The sequence below is a fragment of the Pongo pygmaeus genome, chromosome 20 (assembly GCF_028885625.2).
Source record: "Pongo pygmaeus isolate AG05252 chromosome 20, NHGRI_mPonPyg2-v2.0_pri, whole genome shotgun sequence".
NCBI classification, from domain to species: Eukaryota; Metazoa; Chordata; class Mammalia; order Primates; family Hominidae; genus Pongo; species Pongo pygmaeus.
The window spans coordinates 61,826,372-61,848,022 of record NC_072393.2 but is presented as its reverse complement, the minus strand read 5'-3'; the positions used below and the strand labels follow the sequence as shown (position 1 = coordinate 61,848,022).

At 55.9% G+C, this 21,651-nt stretch overlaps 2 protein-coding genes across 3 annotated transcripts; both read left to right on the top strand.

The window, feature by feature from the left end:
- Positions 1 to 8,927: 8,927 nt before the first annotated feature.
- C20H19orf85 (chromosome 20 C19orf85 homolog) lies at positions 8,928 to 10,685 on the top strand. Its single transcript, XM_054461806.2, has 2 exons — positions 8,928 to 9,296; positions 9,710 to 10,685. Exons 1-2 carry the CDS (start codon positions 9,124 to 9,126, stop codon positions 10,203 to 10,205), a joined length of 669 nt encoding a protein of 222 aa, XP_054317781.2. The 5' UTR covers positions 8,928 to 9,123; the 3' UTR covers positions 10,206 to 10,685.
- Positions 10,686 to 11,913: 1,228 nt separating this feature from the next.
- ISOC2 (isochorismatase domain containing 2) lies at positions 11,914 to 21,623 on the top strand. Of its 2 annotated transcripts, none has more exons than XM_054463869.2 (6): positions 11,914 to 12,160; positions 17,712 to 17,852; positions 18,791 to 19,000; positions 19,273 to 19,343; positions 19,497 to 19,614; positions 21,219 to 21,623. In XM_054463869.2, exons 2-6 carry the CDS (start codon positions 17,715 to 17,717, stop codon positions 21,297 to 21,299), a joined length of 618 nt encoding a protein of 205 aa, XP_054319844.2. In that variant the 5' UTR covers positions 11,914 to 12,160; positions 17,712 to 17,714; the 3' UTR covers positions 21,300 to 21,623. The 2 variants fall into 2 exon arrangements, with proteins under 2 accessions (XP_054319844.2, XP_054319843.2); XM_054463868.2 differs by having other exon boundaries at positions 11,984 to 12,160; positions 17,425 to 17,852.
- The last annotated feature ends 28 nt before the right edge of the window (positions 21,624 to 21,651 follow it).

The following is a 21,651-nucleotide window of genomic DNA, read 5'->3' as shown; positions in this document are numbered from 1 at the left end:
AGACCAGGGATCCACCCCAAGTCCTGCCCTGGGAGCTGGATCATAGCAATGTGGAGGGGGAAAGCCAATAAAAAACTTGCCATCCCAGTGAGCTCACAAAACCTCCCAGGGCATGCAGTGGTAACAAAGAAGACAGATTACCCGCTGCGCAGTGCTGCAGGGAAAAGCCCAGCAGGGAATATAGCTCCAGGGCAGCGAGGGGACCTCCAGAGCCTCAAATGCAGGACCAAGCAGACACCCGGATGCGCACCCCTGCACCCCTGCACCCCTGCAGGCCCCAGACGTTTCTGTTTCTGGCCAACAACACCCCACTCCAGGTGTTTTGGGGGCACGATTCCCCCCACCCCAACTAGATCAGCCTCCTTGCCCAGCCTCAGACTCTGAGCCCTGCCCCCTGCCAGCCAAGTAAACCATTCAGCCCCTCTAGGTACCCATCCTTTCCTGGGGACTGCGCTGTCACTCCTGCCCAGAGGCCCTGCACGCACTTCGGAGATTCTTTTCCATCCACCCCGATCCCAGGAGGATCAGCCGAAGGCTTTAGAAAGGACCTGCCACTCCCCTTCCCTCCCTCTCCAGAAAGTGGAGTCAGGGACTGAAGGAGGTATCTGGAGTAATGACTGGATTCCCAGGGCCAGAGACGAAAAATAAAACGTCCTTTTTCAAACAAGTTGAGTAAGGAACCAGAGATGCATTTTAGGCCGAAGGTGGAGGGGATGGGCAAAGGGAGTCACCAGAGGGGATGGGCAAAGGGAGTCACCAGGGACAGGGGACCCAGGGGGCAGGCCTATGCCTCCCACAGACTTAGGATGCTTCCTTCTTTTTTTTTTTGAAACGGAGTCCCACTCTGTTGCCCAGGCTGGAGTACAATGGCACAATCTTGGCTCACTGCAACCTCAGCCTCCCGGGTTCAAATGATTCTCCTGCCTCAGCCTGCTGAGTAGCTGAGATTACAGGCATTTGCCACTATGCCCAGCTAATTTGGCTGGTCTTGAACTCCTGACCTCAGATGATCCACCCACCTCGGCCTCCCAAAGTGTTCAGATTACAGGCGTGAGCCACCGCACCCGGCCAGGATGCTCCCTTCTGACATCTCTTAAGGCCCCCGTGGCAGCCCCAGCCGGCCCCAAGCTAACGGGCCTCTCCACTCAGAAGGGGTGCGATCCCCATTTCACAGTGGGGTAAGGCAAGGCCCTCTGAAGTCTCATGGCCAAGCCACAGAACCAGGAAATGATGTAGTGTCCTGTAACCAGGAAGTAATTCCTACAGCCCAGAAGTGGTTGGACCAGGAATGTGCCCAACCCCAGAGTCCACCCACTTCCAAGGCCTATCGAGCAGGTCTCACATGCACGGTCAGGCCCTCATGGAGGCTGCCCAGGACGTGGGAGCTAGGGGAGACTCCTCTCGAAGCCTGGGGGAAACCAGGGCAGACTCCCTGGAGGAAGCAACAATATACAGGGTTCCATCTGTACAGGTAAAACATTCCTCACGCAGCCTGGGGGAAACCAGGGCAGACTCCCTGGAGGAAGCAACAATATACAGGGTTCCATCTGTACAGGTAAAACATTCCTCCGTTTTAAGTGCAAAAACGGACAGGGACAGATACATGCTAAATTTCCCTAAGAGTGGCTGCCACATTCTACGATGACCCCCATGGACCCCGTGCCCTTGTGTGAGTGCCTTTGCATCGTGTGGATGTGATGGTTATGTGATATGGTGAAGGCAAGGGGGGTCTTGGCAGATGCAATCAAGGATCCTGAGTCCGGGCGCGGTGGCTTACATCTGTAATCCCAGCACTTTGAAGGCCAAGGCGGGTGGATGACCTGAGGTCAGGAGTTTGAGACCAGCCTGACCAACATGGTGAAACCCCGTTTCTACTAAAAATACAAAAAATTAGCAGGGCATGGTGGCAGAGCACTTGTAATCCCAGCTACTCAGGAGGCTGAGGCAAGAGAATCGCTTGAATCCAGGAGGCGGAGGTTGCAATGAGCTGAGATCGCACCACTGCACTCCAGGCTGGGCAACAAGAGTGAAACTCTGTCTCATTAAAAAAAAAAATAGAATCCTGATTAGTGGACTTTGAGTTCAAGGGGAAAAGTGATGGTTAAATTTTATGCATCTACTCAACTGGGCCGCGGGATGTGCGGATACCTGGTTAAACATGATTCTGGGTGTGTCCGTGACAGTGTTTCCGGAAGAGATTAATTGGCAGCGTGAGCCAAGCAGGCAGCCTGCCGCAGCGTGGGTGGGCATCCAGCCTCAGGGGAAGGTGGAGTTCCATCCCTGCCCTCAGGCTTGCGCTGTAGCATCAGTTTTCTCCTGTCCTCGGGCCTCCTGGTCCTCCAGCCTTCAGACTCACGCTGGAATCTACTCCATCAGCTCCTGCTTCTCAGGCCCTCCAACTACACCACTGGCTTTTCTGGTTCTCCAGTTTGCAGACAGCAAACGTGGGACTTCTTGGCCTCCATAATCACATGAACCAACACCTTCTAATCAGTCTCTTTCTGGAGAGATATATCTGTATCGTTGTAGCTATTCATATCTTTCGCTATCCACATAGATCAATCTATGGATAAACAGATGGATTTATAGGTTGATTGATGGGTGGATAGACAGACATAGCCTATTGATTCTGTTTCTCTGGAGAAGCCTGACTAATACAGGAAGATTACCCTGGGTAGATCTGATCTAGTCAGTGGAGCTCTTTAAAGCTGGGCCTAGAGATCAAAGATGGGAAGCACTGAGGTTCTCCTGCTGGCCGTGAACCCAGGGCTCCATGCGTTCCTCAGAAGCACGGAAATGAGGCCGGGTGCGGTGGCTCACACCTGTAATCCCAGCACTTTGGGAGGCCGAGGTGGGCGGATCACGAGGTCAGGAGATCAAGACCATCCTGGCTAACACGGTGAAACCCCGCCTCTACTAAAAATACAAAAAATTAGCTGGGCGGTGGCGGGCGCCTGTAGTCCCAGCTACTCAGGAGGCTGAGGCGGGAGAATGGCGTGAACCCAGGAGGCAGAGCTTGCAGTGAGCCAAGATTGTGCCACTGCACTCCAGCCTGGGCGACAGAGCGAGACTCCGTCTGAAAAAAAAAAAAAAAAAAAAAAAGAAGCACAGAAATGGATGCTGCTATGTAAACTTGGGAGCGGACCCCAACCTCAGATGAGACCACAGCCCTGGGTCACTCGAGGATTGCAGCGACCCTGACCAGAGGACCAAGATAAACCATGGTGCCTGGACTCCTGGCCACGGAACTGTGAGATAATGAATGTACGTTGTTTAAAGCCATTGCATCAGTGGCTATTTCTTACACAGCGTAGATAGCGAATACACTCGTTATATATACGAGTCTGCTGGGACCCCCATAACAAAGTTCCACACTGAGTGGCCCCAACAACAGAAACTTATTTTCTCCCAGTTCTGGATACGGACGTCCGCAGTCAAGGTGTCAGGAGGGTTGCTTTCCCCCGAGGCCTCTCTCCTTGGCTTGCAGACGCTTGTCTTCCTTGTGGGGCCTCCATGGTGGCCCCTCTGTGCGTGTCTGTGTCCTAATCTCTTCTATAAGGACATCAGTCAGATTGCATTAGGGCCCACCCTAATGACCTTGTTTAACTTAATTGCCTCCCCTCCCCTCCCCTCCCCTCTCCTCTCTTTTCTTTTCTTTACTTTCTTTTTTTTTTTTTTTTTTTTGAGACGGAGTCTCACTCTGTCACCCAGGCTGGAGTGCAGTAGCCTGATCTCGGCTCCCTGCAAGCTCTGCCTCCCGGGTTCACGCCATTCTCCCGCCTCAGCCTCCAGAATAGCTGGGACTACAGGCGCCCGCCACCACCCCCGGCTAATTTTTTGTATTTTTAATAGAGACGGGGTTTCACTGTGTTAGCCAGGATGGTCTCCATCTCCTGACCTCATGATCCGCCCGCATCGGCCTCCCAGAGTGCTGGGATTACAGGCTGAGCCACCGCGTCCAGCCTCTTTTCTTTTCTTTCATTGAGACGGAGTTTTGCTCTTGTTGCCCAGGCTGGAGTGCAATGGTGTGATCTCGGCTCACCAAAACCTCCATCTCCCAGGTTCAAGTGATTCTCCTGCCTCAGCTTCCGGAGAAGCTGGGATTACAGGCATGCGCCACCACACGCGGCTAATTTTCTATTTTTAGTAGAGACGGGGTTTCTCCATGTTGGTCAGGCTGGTCTCGAACTCCCGACCTCAGGTGATCCACCTGCCTCGGCCTCCCAAAGTGCTGGGATTACAGGCGTGAGCCACTGAGACCTGGGTTAATTGCTTCTTTAAATACTTTCTCCTAATACTGTCTCACTCTGGACCATGGAGGTTACAATGTCAACATCTGAATCTGGGGGGACACATGCAGCCACCGCCTGCCTTCTCTCAGAAGAAGAGTTGTGAACCAAACACAACAGGGTTGGCCCCTCTGCATCTGGGTTGGGAACACCAGGGTGATACATTGTGATGCTGCCATCTGTACATTTTTATAATAAATTTTAAGGGGGCCGGGGACAGTGGCTTACGCCTGTAATCCCAGCACTTTGGGACACCAAGGCGGGCGGATCACCTGAGGTCAGGAGTTCGAGACCAGCCTGGCCAACATGGTGAAACCCCGTCTCTACTAAAAATTCAAAAGTTAGCCGGGCGTGGTGGTGCACGTCTGTAATTCCAGCTACTTGGGAGTCTGAGGCAGGAGAATCTCTTGAACCCAGGAGGCAGAAGTTGCAGTGAGCCAAGACTGCACCACTGCACTCCAGCCTGGGCGACAGAGAGAGACTCTGTCTCAAAAAAAAAAAAAAAAAGGCCAGGCGTGCGGTGGCTCACGCCTGTAATCCCAGCGCTTTGGGAGGCCAAGATGGGCAGATCATGACGAGGTCAGGAGATTGAGACCATCCTGGCTAACACCGTGAAACCCTGTCTCTACTAAAAATACAAAAAAAAAAAAAAATTATCCAGGCGTGGTGGTGGGCGCCTGTAGTCCCAGCTACTCGGGAGGCTGAGGCAGGAGAATGGCATGAACCCGGGAGGCGGAGCTTGCAGTGAGCCGAGATCGCACCACTGCACTCTGGCCTGGGTGACAGAGCAAGACTCCATCTCAGAAAAAAAAAAAAAAAAAAAAAAATTTAAGGGAAACAAGGTCCCACAATGACTGGATGAGAGGGAGCAGATAGCAGATGAGCAGGTGGGGACAGGGAAGGACACAACCTGGGTTGTCCCTGGCTTCCTGGCCTGGCCCTGACACCCCCATCCAGATTGTAGGGGGATTGGGGGCTGGGGTCTCCACATTCCAGCTGTAGCAAGGCCTACAAAGGAGGTTGGGGGCAAGGTCTACTCCTGCCCCAAACCCTCTACGGTTCTCCATCATGCTTACCCTTATAGCCCAACCGTTGCCTGGCTCACAAAGCCCTGCGGGTCTGCCCCCCGCGCCCCCTCAGCTTCTCTGACTTCACCTCCTCCGTTGCTCAGTAAAGCAAGATGCTCAATAAATTTGTTGAATGACTAAATCCACCCCCCAACACACACAGAATTTCAAGGGCTGGGATAGGGGAGAGGAGGCTGGGGAAGACCTTCCAGCACCTGAAAGTGCAGGTCCTCAACAAAGACCCCATGAAGCCAGCTCCCTGCTGTGGTTGATTGTTCTCAATGACAGGAGACAGGAGAGGGCCCCAAGTTCTCCGGCCGCACCCCTCGAGCCGGGCCGCCCAGCACCGGCCGGGTGGGCGCCCCCTGGTGGACAGTCCCGAGGCCGCAGCCTGCAGGCGGCCGCCCTGTGCATTGCTGGCCGGCCTGAGTGGGACAGAGCTGGCCGGTGGATGTTGCTCTTGGCCCCTGGACTGTGGAATGCAAATTTTGAAATAAAAGCTACCAGATGTGAATATACACGATAAAGTGTGTATCAAGGTAGCAAAGGTCATGCCCCAGCCACGTGGCGGCGGCCCCTTCCCGGCTCTCAGAGCCAATCCTTTCCTTCCCATCCTCCAGAGACCCAGGGGTCCGCTCCCTTCGGCCTCTTGCCAAGGGACCCTGGACCCTTCCCTCTGTGCCTGAGACCTGGAGCGGAACAGGACAGGAAACCTTCAGGCCACCCCCAATACCACAGGCGTGAACCAGACTCACGAACATCTTGAGGCAGGAGAATAGCAGAGGAATTCGGGGGGCAAAGGGGACCGTTGGACATAGGTTATCTTAAGCAGAAGCAAAACGTGTCAGAGGGCAGAAGCAGGACATGCGAAATAAGGGAGGAAGCGGTGAGTTGGAACATGCAAGATAAGGAAAATAAGCCAGAAGGACTTGCAGTAGCAGTTTGGCCACGAAAAATAAAGCTAAAGATGAGCAATTTGGTCAAAAGAGATAAAGTAAGATTAGGCAAGGATGAGCAATTAAGTTACAAGAGATAAAGTGAGGTTAAGCAAGTGATGAAAAACATATAAAAGGCCATGAAACGTACGGCCGGGCGCGGTGGCTCGTGCCTGTAATCCGGCACTTTGGGAGGCCGAGGTGGGCGGATCATTTGAGGTCAGGAATTCAAGACCAGCCTGGCCAGCATGGTGAAACTGTCTCTACTAAAAACACACAAAAGTTCGCCGGGCATGGTGGTGCAAGCCTGTGATCCCAGCTACTCTAGAGGTAGAAGCAGGAGAATCACTTGAATCCGGGAGGCGGAGGTTGCAGTGAGCCAAGATCGCACCACTGCACTCCAGCCTGGGCGACAGAGCAAGACTCCATCTCAAAAATAATAATAAAAAAAAAATTAAAAAAAAGTCTTTTAAAAAAAAAAGGCCATGAAATGTAACAAACTGGGGCTGATCTCATCTCGGAGAGTTCAGTCCGCTCTCCCCTCTGAGAGTGGAATACTGTGCTTCATAAACGTTTGCTCCTTTCCTTTGCTGTCTGTGCGTGTCTCATCCAATTCTTTGTTTTGGACACCAGGAGACTGGAACTGCACAGTACCATCCAGTAACAATCACACACGTGCACAAACACACACACACACACACACACCCACACCATGCCCTGGGGAAGACAGACAGACAGAAACAGAAAAGCTGAGAGACAGGCAGTGAAGAGCATTCAGAGTCTAAAACATAAACACTGAGAGAAACTCCAGAGACGGTGAAAGAGACAGAGACAGGGAGAGGAACCAGAACACAAATGGGAGAGATGAAGTCAGAGAGGCAACACAGAGGAGAGAGGCTGGGCACGGTGGCTTTCGCCTGTGATCCCAGCACTTTGGGAGGTCAAGGCAGGAGAATCACTTGAACCCAGAAGTTTGAGACCAGCCTGGGCAACATAGTGAGACCCCATCTCTACAAAAGAAAAAAATTAGCCAAGCATGATGGCAGGTGCCTGTGGTCCTAGCTTCTCAGGAGGCTGAGGTGGAAGGATCCCTTGAGCCCAAGAGGTCAAGGCTGCAGTGAGCCAGGATCACACCACTGCCGTCCATCCTGGGTGGCAGAGCCAGACTCTGTCTCTAAAAATAGATATATACATACATACACACACATACATAGATGATAGATCCATAGATAGGCAGGTGATAGATAGATGATAGTTGAGAGAACTGTGGATAACCCAGGGATGGACAGAAAGCCAGGAGGAGCAGAAGAGGAAAGAGCAAGGGCGGGCGAAATGGAGAGATAGCAATGGGGCTAATGTGAGTCACAGACAGCTGGCAGGCAGAGGGACCAAGGGGCAGAGTACAAGAGGCTGTCTAAGAGGCTGGAGACCCTTGGAGACACCCAAGAGAAACATGGGAGGCCCATGATGTCCCCAACACAGACACCGGCCGCACCAGGCCCAGCAGCCCCACCTGTGCAGTAGTTCAGCACGGTGGTAGTGTTGAGCATGGCAGGGGTAGCAGTCAACGTGTACGTGCCATGGCTGGTGAGGGCACTGGGTGTCTGGCTGTCCTACTGCAGCTGGTCTCACCATGTTCTTCTGACAGAAAAGTGGACCTCTGGCAACATCACTGGCTGCACTCAGCCCCAGCTCCCAATATGCCCCCACCTGCCTGCTGGCCCCCACCCTAGGCCTGGTAGGACCTCAGCTGCTGACCTTGCCCATAGTACTGCTGGCCAGTGAGCGGGCCTGGGAAGCAAACTCATGACGTCAGGTTCAAATCCCTGCTTCAGGCAGGAGAATCAGCGCGTGCAGTTCTAGGTACTGAGCCGTGGTCATTTGTTACACCAATTTCGGGAAACATCCTGGCTTCCCAGAGTAGACCCCCGAGGGTGGGGGTCTGAGCAGAGACTGAGGCTGTCATGCCCGGCGCTCCCCTACCCAACCTGAGACCCAGGGTCCCCGCTCTGGCCAACACCCTTCCAGAAACAAGGTGACCCGGCCCATCCTCTGCCTGCCACAGACACCAGGGGTCCCAGTCCCTCAATAAAACATCCTGGGGGAGACTGCACCCTGTTCTCCCGTCCCCTCCCATCCTGCCACACCCCTCCCCTCTCCTCCCTCACTCTGCTGCTCAGGATTCTATGAGCCCCAGGATTTCGGGGGTGACCCCCCAGAAGCCAACCCCTCCTGCTGGCTGGAGACCTTGGCCCGCACCAGCCCCTTTGGGAGCCTCGGGTTCCCCTCCTAAGGCGCCGGGCTGAGCAGAGGGAGGGAGGCACAGGTGTGTCTGCGGGTGGGTGGGCAAGTGCAGCCCAGCTCCGCTCCCTCCCAGCCCCCTCCCCATGGCTCCAATTAAGCGTCCTCCATGCTCAATCGCTGCATTTGACTTACTGGCGGCCTTGCCTCCCGAATGAGGCCTTTGTTCCCTTAATTGGCCATCTCCAGGCACCATTCTCTGCCCCCGCCGACGCACGCCGGTTCCATATCCCAGGTCCAACTATGCGCTAATTGGGCACTTAGAGGGTCCCAGAAAGCCCCCTCCCATCCCTGTTCCCTGCCTTCCTATATCAGCCCCCACCTGCCGTTCCCTCAGACTTCAGGTCGGGCTCCTGGGAGGTGGGGACAGGGTTAGGGCACGGTGGGGAGGCCTTGGCCCAATTCCCAGCCCTGCCTCCTCCCCGGCCTGGGGTGCCTGGGCCTCCAGAGTCCCCTGCCCTTGCCTGCTCACAGATTTGGGGGCGCTTTGGTCAGCAATATTGTGGGGAGTTACTCCAGACCACCCTGGCCATGCACCCCGGGGTCCCCGAAGGCCCTGGGGTCTCCGAGCCCGGCCCCCGGGAGCTGTGTGCCTTCGTGAGCGGGGCGGCCGCCCACATGCTGCGGGCCCTGCAGCCCCGGCGCACCCGGCCCCCCAAGAGGCGGCCCAACCACAGAAGGTTTCTGCACAACCAGATCTGCAGGTGAGGGGGCTGGTGGGGAAGGTGGGTACGGGAGGGGGAAGAGGGGAAGGAGCAACCAGCACCCTTGGCTGGGGGAGACCAGGTACAGACAGAGAGGAGCAGCCCCCAGGGCTGGATGCCAGCAACAGTCAGCGTGCATTTATTGAGTGCCTACTGTGTGCCAGGCCAGTTAGCAAAGCAGATAAAGTTCCTTGCTGTCGTGGAGGTTGTGTTTTCATGGGGGTGGCAGACGGTAGGAATCACCAAAATCAATAACTAGCATGGTGTGATGCGACCACATAGGTGACCCTTGCAAATATGCTGGCCGGGGGTGGTGGCTCAAGCCTGCAATCCCAGCACCTTGAAAGGCCGAGGCAGGAGGATCGCTTGAGTTCAGGCGTTAGAGACCAGCCTGCTCACATCTGTCTTTACAGGCAGTTCACCAAGATTGAGGCCGCCACCCAGCGCCTGGCCCTCTCCATCCTGTCCCAGGAGGCACCTCCCCAGAGACCCTCGCTCCAAAAGCCACCCCCGCCGCCTCCGTCCCCCTTCCTGGGAGTGGCCTGTGCTGTGGCCCCCACTGAGGCTCCCCATGCCAGCGCCAGCCTGAGTCTCGCTGCCCTGGACACCTCTACCCTCGACCTCTTTGACAACATTGCGCTCACCCCAGAGTGTGCCTCAGTGCCATGGGACCCCTCCTCTGGTCCTGATGCTCCCCTGCCAGTGCCGGGTCTGTCCTATCGCGACCTGGGCCAGCTAGACCTGAGGCAGGTCCCACATTTCTGCGGCCCCCTGCCCCTTCCCCAGCATGCCCTGGGGGAAGAGGCTGATCTCGTGGCTCCCGACTGGGGTTGGGTGGACTGGTGGGAGGTGCCTCGTGCCTGGGATTCTCAGGGGATCCCCGAGGGTTGGGGGACCAGCTCCCCATGAGGCCAATCACAACCCAGCCCAGAACCCAGGACAAGCCAGAGGCCCCTCCATGACAGCTCTACAGCCCTCTTCAGGAGCCCCCAACCTGTCCACTCCCTTCCTGGCAGCCCCTGGGAAAATATACCAACCCAGACCCCCACTTCAAACCACTGCCTCAGGGGTCTCCTCCTGGGCCCAGGGGCCCCACCTCCACCTCTTCTGGGGGCCCCATTCTTGCTTTCCTGCCTTCCCCCTTCTGCCCAGCCCCATCTCGGCATCCACCCCTCACTCTCACCCAGGCTCACCTCTGCCTAATGTCTGCTCTCCTCTCATTTATTCCCAAAGATGTATCGAGTGCCTACTACGGGCCAGGCCCAGGTCTAGGACTTGAGGATTCAGCAGTGAACAAGGCAGACGGGACCCCTGCCTCAGGGAGCTCCCCGTTCTGTGTGCATGTGTGTGTTTTGGCGGGGAACTGACAATAAAAGAGTATATCCATGCGTTTTTCAAAAAGCAAGATTCATTTCCAATTCAGATTGGAGTTAGTGCTGAAAAGAAAATAAAACAGAAGTCCGGGTGCGGCGGCTCACACCTGTAATCGCAGCACTTTGGGAGGCCAAGGCAGGTGGATCACTTGAGCCCAGGAGTTCAAGACCAGCCTGGGCAACAGAGTGAGACCTCCGTCTTTACAAAAAAATTAAAAAATTAGTCGGGTGTGGTGGCGCATACCTGTGGTCCCAGCTACTCAGGAGGCTGAGGTGGGAGGATCGCTTGAGCCCAGGAGGTTGAGGCTGCAGCAAGCTGTGATCTTACCATGGTACTCCAGCCTGAGTGATAGAGCAATTTTTTTTTTTTTTGATGTTTCAAAAAAATTAAAAACAGCGACCTGATGGAAGGGCTACCTGACACCAGGTGGTAGCCTGGAAGGTTGGGCCATGGGGAGTCCTAGGATTCCAGGCTGAGGTAGCACACGTGCAAAGGCCTTGCGGTGGGACATTGAGGGAACAGCAAAGGGAGACCCAAGTGGCTGGAGCGGAGTGAGCAGGGGGAGTGGTGAGAGGCGAGGTCTGCCGGGACCAGGAAGGCCCACCATGAATTGGGAGGAGTTTGGATTTATTCCAAGACAGATAGGGAATTCTCTCTTTCTCTCAACCACCATTTCCAAGCACAGAGTCTAAATTATTCTAAACACCACTCGAGGAGGCAGGTGCTGTACAGATGGGGAAACTGAGGCAGCACAGAGCGCAAAGGACAGGGGGGCGTCAAATTCCTCACTTGGTCGCTCCCTCAGCCAGCCCCTTCCTGGAAAGTGCCTGAGTATCTTTGTAAGCCTCCGTTTGTTGAGACAGGGCCAAGGTTCGAACTGCAGACATGCGTCTACTCTAGGTAAGACCCCTCTCTCTCTCTCCCGGCCTCGGCGATCTGCTCTGTGCAATGGGGCGGGCCGAGACGCCCTCTCTCCAGCCAGGATCTGAGCCTTCGGAGACCGCCGCGCGACTCCGCCCCGTCGGCCGCCACTCACGCCCTCTACGGCTCTCCATTGGCAGAACGACCTGCTGCCCCGCCTCCACCGCGCCTTTGCAAGCTAATCATTTTCTTGAGACTGACAGCCTTGCTGGCACCGCCCCTCCCCTGGGGCGGGAGCAAAGCAGCGGCATATGCGGATTGGTTGAGAGGCAGGGGGCGGGGAGAGTTGGTGAGCGCCGATTGCGGGCAGAGGCAGTGGCACATGCGGATTGGCCGGAGAGAGGGGCGAGGCAGAGCATGATGAGTGTCGATTGGACGGCTGGGCCCAAGTGGGCGGAAAACCGACGGTGCAGGGGGTGGGCCACGTGTCCTGCCCTAATGAAACGGTGACCAGTCCCGGGAAGCCCGCAAGAGACCTCAGCGGTGGCCGTCCGAGCGCCGAGAGGTGAGGGTGTCCCTGGCCTCACCTGCGGAGGGGCCGTTCCGGGCTCGAACCCGGCACCTTCCGGGTAAGTCCTCTCTTGCTGCTGGCGCTATTTGGAGACCGACCTTCCCGCCTAGCAGATGGGGAAACTGAGGCTCTGCCTGGGCGTCCCGGGCCAAGGTCACAGGACCAGAAGGAGGACTCCACCTGGCCCCGCCAGAATTGGCTGGCCAGAGACTCGAAGCGTCCCTGGGTCGCGCCTGCCGCCTCTGTAACAGCGCTGCGGGGTGGGCAGGTTTAATCCCCATTTCTCCGACGAGAAAACTGAGGCTAAGACAAAGAGAAACTTGCCCAAGGTCACACAGCCAGGAAGTCCGGGCTCCAAGGCCGGGTTTCCGTGACCGCGTGGGAAAATCAACGGCCCTACCCCGCCCCCTGTTGCCGCCCACCTCCAGCCACGCCCCCTTTGGCCTTGAGTACCCTCCACCCAGGCTGAATCTCTCCTCGTTCCGCAGGACACGCCCAACCCTCTCCAGCACAGACCTCCCCTCCACATCTGTCTCTCGCATACCCACCCTCAACCCAATTTTTCATCTCCCAAAAATCAGTTCCCCTCCCCGGGATCCCCTATGAATCTTCAGATCATGCCCCTGGCTCGACCAGAAACTGGGGGCCTTTCTCCCCGACTTTCCCCACCGTCACAGCTGCCCCTTCCTGTTTCTCCCCTGTCCCACTGGGCCCCAGCGCCGACCTCCTGCTCTCTGGCCTTTGCCTCCAGTTCAACCGCACGGCGGGGCCATGAAGCCATCTTTGTATTTTGCATTTTGAACACTTTTTCTGGAATAATACCGCATACGCAGAAAATCAAACGGTTTGCAAATACACAGCTTAAATAAATATTTATAAAGGGAGCACCCTGGTGTAAACAAGTATCCAAAGAAAAAAGTCAAACATGCGCCACATCCCAGGATCTCCCGCCGTCGTCATTTCCATCACTGTGGTCCAAGGGCAGTCACTGTCCTGGCTTCTGACGCCATAGATCAGTTTTGCTGGGTTTGGGCTTTATGTCAACCCTTTATTGTATATAGTATTGACTAGACAACCTGTTGCACATTGTCCAGAATTCAGAAGAAACAGAATAGAACCCAGTGAAAAGGCTCCTACACACTTCCCCGGTGCCTGGTTCACCCGCCTGAGTCTCCCGTTTCTTGCTTGTTTGCCAGAGATAGCAGATATAGATATAGGCAACACAGACACATTTTCCTCTCCCTTTTTTCTTTGGCACAAAAAGGAGCATTCCATACACACTGTTCTGCTTCTTTTTCACTTCTCTCAAACATGTTTTCGTATTGTTACTTAAAGAGCTTCCTCGTAATTTTTTCTGGCTGCGAGGAATAACAGAGTATAGTTACGGCATGACTTACGTAACCAGTACCCTAATTGTGGACATTGATACTTACTTCTGCTCGTTTGCTCTGGGGAAGAGTCCTGTAATGAATAACCCTGTGTCGTTTCACATGAATGTCTGTAGGATAAATGCTTAGGAGCAGCTTTTGAGGTCAGAGGGTTTGTGTATCCATCGTTTTGAGAAATGCAGCTGCTCAGCTGTCCCTAGGAGTTGTTGTGACCCACAGTCCTACCAGGAGAGGGGAGTTCCTGGGTGCTACAGATGCCTGTCCTAGGCTTTTGGACATGCTGGCCCCCAGATCTGCCCCTCCATGGCTCCTCACTGCCCTCAGCAGAGAGACTCCACGGCCCTTGTGACCCACCTGTCAGCTCTCCAGCTCCTGGTTCCCTCAGAACCATCCCTTGGGGCCTGGGTGTCCCAGGTCCTGCCTCCTGCACAGGGGAGGAAGAGTTAGCATGTGAGTGGGCATGAGACGGTCACTCCAGGGGGAGGAAACCGCAAGGGCTGTTTGAGAGGAGGGAGTGGCTGGGCTGAGGCTGGAGGGTCTTCAGAGCAGTGCGGGGTGGGGGAAAGGGGCTTCTGTATCTTAGTCCTGAGGACAGAGAGAATCCGTGGGGGTCAGGGGACAGTTTGAGACAGGGGAGTAATAGCTTTGTGTTTTGTGAAAAGATCATTTTTCTGTCTTCAGTTTCTCTAGGAGAACACTGCAGCCCCTGCCAAGCCGGATCTGGCTCCCTCCAAATCCCACTTATCACAGTTGTAATTATGGGATTAATTCACTGTGGTTTTGTTTCAGAGGGAGTTTCCATTCAATTTTATTTAATGAGATAAAATTTGCACAACATAAAATTCACCATTTTAACCATTTATTCGTTTTTAAACTTGAGATATGGTGCACACAGAAAACATCTGCTATGATAGATGGATTTTGTTCAAAGAATAATAGGCCAGGCCTGGTGGCTCACGCTTGTAATCCCAGCATGTTGCGAGGCTGAGGTGGGAGGATCGCTTGAACCCAGGAGTTCGAGACCAGCCTGGGCAACATAGCAAGACCCTGTCTCTAAAAATATAAAAATACAAAAATTAGCCAGGTGTGGTGGCATACACCTGTAGCTCTAGCTACTTGGGAGGCTGAGGTGGGATGATCACTTGAGCCCAGGAGGTTAAGGATGCAGTGAGCTATGATTGCGCCACCGTACTCCAACCTGGGTGACACTATGAGACCCTGTCTCAAAAAGGAAAAATAGTACAGGGAGGCCAAGGCACGAGGGTTGCTTGAGGCCAGGACGAGAGAGAGAAAGAAAGACAATGAACAACATTGTCCTCACTACCCAGCTTTGAAAATAGCAGCTCAAGGCCAGGTGTGGTGGCTCACACCTGTAATCACCAGCACTTTGGGAGGCCAAGCCAGGTGGATCACGAGGTCAGGAGTTCAAGACCAGCCTGGCCAACGTGGTGAAACCCCATCTCTACTAAAAATACAAAAATTAGCCGGGCATGGTGGCACAAGCCTGTAATCCCAGCTACTTGGGGGGCTGAGGCAGGAGAATCCTTGAACCCAGGAGGCAGAGGTTGCAGTGAGCCAAGATGGCGCCACTGCACTCCAGCCTGGGTGACAGAGCAAGACGCCATCTCAAAAAAAAAAAAAAAAGAAAAAAGAAAATAGCAGCTTCTTGTTGAGTGCCCTGCCTCCCTCAGCTTCCCAGAACACCTTCTGTCTTGCTTCCAATGAGCCTCCAGGGTCTCCCATTTCCCTGGTGAATTAATGAATAAATGAGTTAAGTACAAACAAATTGTACACACAGACAGGGAGAAAGCTGCAGACAAAAGCCCGGCCCAAACCCTCAGTGGTGCAGCAAACTCGGAGACCCAAAAGCACAAGCCTCCCAGGGACGTAGGCCAAGACATGCTGATTCAGGGCCCCTGCGGTGTAGACGCTCTGACAGTATAGACGCTCTGACTGAGTGGAAGTCAGGTGTGCCCTGCATGGCTGCAGGACCTAGGGCAGGTTAACGGGCCCTCTGGGTCGAGGTTTCCTCCCCTGCAAAAGAATTGCTGGCCAGGTGGCTTCACCAGCCTGTCCTTTTTTTCTTTTTCGTTTCATTTCTTTCTTTCTTTCTTTCTTTTTTTATTATGGTAAAATGCACTTAACATAAAACTTACCCTTTCAGCCATTTGAAAATGCACAGTGGAGCGGCATTCATAGTCATGCTGTTGTGCAGACGTCACCACCAAGTCCCAGAGCATTTTCACCATCCCAAACGGAAAACTACACCCCCCAGCAGTCAACCTGAATTCCTCCGGGCCACAGCCCCTGGCAGCCAACCATCTGCTTTCTTTCTTTCTCTTTTTTTTTTTTTTTTTGAGATGGAGTTTTGCTCTTATTGTCCAGGCTGGACTGGCAGTGGTGCTATCTCTGTTCACTGCAACCTCCGCCTCCCAGGTTCAAGTGATTCTCCTGCCTCAGCCTCCCAAGTAGCTGGGACAACAGGTGCGTGCCACCATGCCTGGCTGATTTTTTGTATTTTTAGTAGATACGGGGTTTCACCATGTTGGCCAGGCTGGTCTCAAACCCCTGGCCTCAGATGATCCTCCAGCCTCGGCCTCCCAAAGTCCTGGGATTACAGGCGTGTGCCACCAAGCCCATTCTCTTTTTTTTTTTTTTTTTTGAGACAGAGTCTTGCTCAGTCACCCAGGCTGGAGTGCAGTGGTGTGATCTCGGCTCACTACAACCTCCGCCTCCTGGGTTTCAAGCGATTCTTCTGCCTCAGCCTCCCCAGCAGCTGGGTTACAGTCACCCGCCACTGCCTGGCTAATTTTTGTATTTTTAGTAGAGACAGGGTTTTGCCATGTTAGCCAGGCTGGTCTTGAACTGACCTCAGGTGATCCACCCGCCTCAGCCTCCCAAAGTGCTGGGACTACAGGTGTGAGCCACCGCACCCGGCCCCATCTGCTTTCTGTCTGCGGATTTGCCTGTTCTGGGCATTTCAGGAAAACGGGATCACACACTCCGTGGCTTTTGTGTTCAGGTCTATCCAGGTTGTGACCTGTGCAGGGTCCCCCTTCTTTCCTATGGCTGAAGAATATGGCCTCAGTTTCCTCTTGGAGTGGGGTGAGGATCAGGGTGGACCCTTCATTCAGGAGGCCCTGGGGAGTGGGCTGGCCTAACACAGGAGGACGCCCAGCAGATCCTCCGTTTTGGGGCTGATGGTAACCAGGGCTGACAGTAACTGGGGCTGATGTAACCGGGATCTGATAGTAACCGGGGCTGACGGTAACCGGGACTGATGTAACCGGGATCTGATAGTAACCGGGGCTGACGGTAACCGGGACTGATGTAACCGGGATCTGATAGTAACCGGGGCTGACGGTAACCGGGACTGATGTAACCGGGATCTGATAGTAACCGGGGCTGACGGTAACCGGGACTGATGTAACCGGGATCTGATAGTAACCGGGGCTGACGGTAACCGGGACTGATGTAACCGGGATCTGATAGTAACCGGGGCTGACGGTAACCGGGACTGATGTAACCGGGATCTGATAGTAACCGGGGCTGACGGTAACCGGGACTGATGTAACCGGGATCTGATAGTAACCGGGGCTGATGGTAACCGGGACTGATGGTAACCGGGGCTGTTGGTAACCCAGATCTATTGGTAACCAGGATCTGATAGTAACTGGAGCTGATGGTAACCAGGACTGATGGTAACTGGGATCTGATAGTAACCGGGGCAGATGGTAACCAGGGCGGATGGTGACCGGGGTGGATGGTAACTGGGGTGGATGGTAACCGGGGCTGATGGTAACCGGGGCAGATGGTAACCAAGGCTGATGGTAACCAGGGCTGATGGTAACTGGGACTGATAGTAACCAGGGTGGATGGTAACCGGGGCGGATGGTAACCAGGATCATGAAGCACTCCTTGACATTGTGCACAGTCCTCAGCAAGGAGAATGCAGGGACCAGGAGAGAGACACCCGGAGCCACGTGTGGATGTGGCCCAGAGGCTTCCCAAGGAAGTCACCTCCCTGCTGAACAGGACAGAAATAAGAAAGAAGCCCATTCCAGGCCCGGGGAACAGCAGACGCAGAGACTTGGAGGTGGGAAGAAGGTTGGCAAGGTGCCCCAGGCCCTGCCAGGCTCTGAGTGCGAGGACCTGGACGCCAGCTGGAGACACTGAGAGGAGCCCTTGGGCCTGATCCACCGCCCCTCTGCCCACCCCCAGAAAATGGCGGCTGCCAGGCCCAGCCTGGGTCGAGTCCTCCCAGGATCCTCTATCTTGTTCCTGTGTGACATGCAGGAGAAGTTCCGCCACAACATCGCCTACTTCCCACAGATCGTCTCAGTGGCTGCCCGCATGCTCAGGGTATGACCTCAGCCTCCCACCCTCAGACCCCGGATCCAAACTCAGCCCTCCACCCTCAGACCCAGGATCCAGGCTCAGCCCTCCACCCTCAGACCCAGGAGTCCAGGCCCAACTCCACTTCCTTCAGACCCAGGGATCCAGGTCCACTTCCTCTTCCCTCAGACCCAGAAGTCCAGGCCCAGCTCCTCCTCCTTCAGACCCAGGAGTCCAGGCATAGCCCCTCCTCCCTCACACCCAGGAGTCCAGACTCCCAGCCCCTCCTCCCTCAGACCCAGAAGTCCAGGCCCAGCTCCTCCTCCTCCCTCAGACCCAGGAGTCCAGGCATAGCCCCTCCTCCCTCACACCCAGGAGTCTAGACCCCCAGCCCCTCCTCCCTCAGACCCAGAAGTCCAGGCCCAGCTCCTCCTCCCTCAGACCCAGGAGTCCAGGCCCAGCTCCTCCTCCCTCAGACCCAGGAGTCCAGGCATAGCTCCTCCTCCCTCAGACCCAGAAGTCCAGGCCCAGCTCCTCCTCCCTCAGACCCAGGAGTCCAGGCATAGCCCCTCCTCCCTCAGACCCAGAAGTCCAGGCCCAGCTCCTCCTCCCTCAGACCCAGGAGTCCAGGCCCAGCTCCTCCTCCCTCAGACCCAGGAGTCCAGGCCCAGCTCCTCCTCCCTCAGACCCAGGAGTCCAGGCCCCAGCTCTTCCTCCCTCAGACCCAGGAGTCCAAGCGTAGCCCCTCCTCCCTCAGACCCAGAAGTCCAGGCCCAGCTCCTCCTCCCTCAGACCCAGGAGTCCAGGCCCCAGCTCCTCCTCCCTCAGACCCAGGAGTCCAAGCGTAGCCTCTCCTCCCTCAGACGCAGGAGTCCAGGCCCAGCCCCTCTTCCCTCAGACCCAGGAGTCCAGGCCCAGCTCTTCTTCCCTCAGACCCTGACCTTTCTTCCCCATCACTGGCACAGGTGGCCCGGCTGCTTGAGGTGCCAGTCATGCTGACGGAGCAGTACCCGCAAGGCCTGGGCCCCACGGTGCCCGAGCTGGGGGCTGAGGGCCTTCGGCCACTGGCCAAGACCTGCTTCAGCATGGTGCCCGCCCTGCAGCAGGAGCTGGACAGTCGGCCCCAGCTGCGCTCTGTGCTGCTCTGTGGCATTGAGGCACAGGCCTGCATCTTGGTGAGATGCTGACTGACCCCAGGGGTCCCTCGTACTAACCCTGACCAGAAACCTCCATTCCCTGCAGGACCCCCATCCTGACCTGGGCCCTCTCTCCTCACCTGTGGGCCCCATCCTATCTTGGATTCCCTCCTGACCTGGGGGCCCCCTGCTCTGATCCGAGCCTCCCTCCTCCCCATTCTGGGCCCCTAATTCTGACTCACCATCCCCAGTTCCTTACCCGGGACCCCTGTTCTTATCCGGGGTTGGCCCTGACCTCTCTCTACCCATAGAACACAACCCTGGACCTCCTGGACCGGGGGCTGCAGGTCCACGTGGTGGTGGACGCCTGCTCCTCACGCAGGTGAGAGGGCCCCTCCCTGGGTGGGTGCACATGGGGGCCGTCAGGGGCTCCCAGGTAGGGCCACAGGTGGCATTCCCACCAGGGTGCCCGCGTGTCTGGGTGTCCAGACTACGGCGTCCACACCAACCTTCCCTCCCTCCCTCCCACTCACAGCCAGGTGGACCGGCTGGTGGCTCTGGCCCGCATGAGACAGAGTGGTGCCTTCCTCTCCACCAGCGAAGGGCTCATTTTGCAGCTTGTGGGTGATGCCGCCCACCCCCAGTTCAAGGAGGTAATGCCCGCCTGGCCACCCCCACCTCCCCTGCATCTGACAAAGGTCTTGTCTTTGGGCTCCGAGAATACATCTCGGCACCAGCAGGCTGCCGCCTCCAGGGGGACCCAGGTTCTTGGAGGGGAGGCTGCTGGTCACTGTCACCGCCATAAATCCATGAAAGGAGCCCACAGATGGACCACAAGAACCACAGAGAACAATAAAATGGGGGAGGCGATCCAGAGAGTCAGGGCACAGAGGAGGGGGTTTGTATTGGAGGGTCCGGGGGGCGTCCTGGAGCAGGTGACTTTAGAATGAACTGAAGGAGGGAGTGACCAGGCGGACAGGACACTGGGGAAGAACAGGTCAGCAGAGACCCTCTAGATAGAAGCCCCTTGACCCGTCCACACCCATCTCCAACTCTCCATCTCCTCCGCCTCTGCCCCTTCCGGCCCGGGTGCCCCTCCTCCAGTTTCTCAGACTCCACTGGCCACCCTGCTACTGGGGTCAGCCAGGTACTGAGCCTCCCTGCTTCAAGCCGTTGGCCCTCAGGATGCTGGAGAGGCCCCAGACCTTGACATTCCCAGGCCCTCCCAGGTCTGCTCCTTGCCCTCCTAGTTCAGCTCTGTGGGACATTGACTGAGCACCTACTCCGTGCCAGCCACTGTGGTGAGCCCTGGAGTCTGCATCAATCCATGTTCAGTGATACATTGTGACCCCCAGCTGGGGCAGGAGTTGCAGAGGGATGAGCGAGAGTGGCAGGGGTGGCCCTGAATTCTGACCTGCCGGGGAAGGGGGCATCAGGCACTCACAGTGTTCGCAGGGGAGGGGGGACTGAGCTTTCTTTGTCCGAGGAGCCGTAGCAGGCCAGGGTGAGCACTGGGTGGGAGGAGCCAGCACCCTGTCTTCACACAGCAGCCAGAGCCCAAAGGTTTGGGATTTCAGCCATGGGCAGCCATCAGGGTTTGATGCAGGGGAGCTGGCCGTATCAGATCGGCAGTTTACAAAATTCTTTCCGGCACAGTGTGACCAATGGATTAGGGAGTGGGGCGTAGAGGGGAGGAGGGAGACCTGTCAGTAAGGAGGAAGGAGGTTAATTTGGGCACCCAGGCAAGCGGTGATGAGGCAGTGGGGATGCATGCTTTTTTGTTGTTTTTTTTTTTAATTTTTTTTTTATTTTCTGGAGATAAACTTGCTGGGACTTGCTGATGGATGAAATGCGGTTGGTTGCTCATGTCAATCTAAGAGGCAGTTAGATAGATGAGTCGAGTTCAGGGGCAAAGTCCAGGCTGGATTTGTGAGCTGAGGACCCAGAAGAAGGATGGGAGAAATGAGGTTACTTAAGAAGAGGAAGGTGTAGACAGGAAGCCCCAGCACAGAGCTGTCCACCCTTAGTGGTCCAAGCCCGCAAAGCACACCAAGATGGCGGGCAGTGAGGAGCTCAACCAGTCACATGTAATGAAAGGGAGGCCCCAGGAAAAGTCTTGGGAAGAGGGAGTGTTGTCTTAGGCAGCTGCTGGCCAGAAGGTCCGAGAGATGAAGACAGAGAGGTGTCCCTCAGACTTGTCATCCATGGAGATCAGGACCCTAGACGCTTCCTGACCCAACGCCCTCTGCCCTTACAGATCCAGAAGCTCATCAAGGAGCCCGCCCCAGACAGCGGACTCCTGGGCCTCTTCCAAGGCCAGAACTCCCTCCTCCACTGAACTCCAACCCTGCCTTGAGGGAAGACCACCCTCCTGTCGCCCGGACCTCAGTGGAAGTGCGTTCCCCCCATCCCTGGATCCCAAGAGTGGTGCGATCCACCAGGAGTGCCACCCCCTGGGGGGGAGGGGCAGGGTGCTGCCTTCCCATTGGACAGCTGCTCCCGGAAATGCAAATGAGACTCCTGGAAGCTGGGTGGGAATTGGCTGAGCCGAGATGGAGGCGGGGCTCGGCCCCGGGCCACTTCACGGGGCGGGAAGGGGAGGGGAAGAAGAGTCTCAGACTGTGGGACACGGACTCGCAGAATAAACATATATGTGGCTGTGGACCAAACCATTCTTGGGTTGGGGGGGG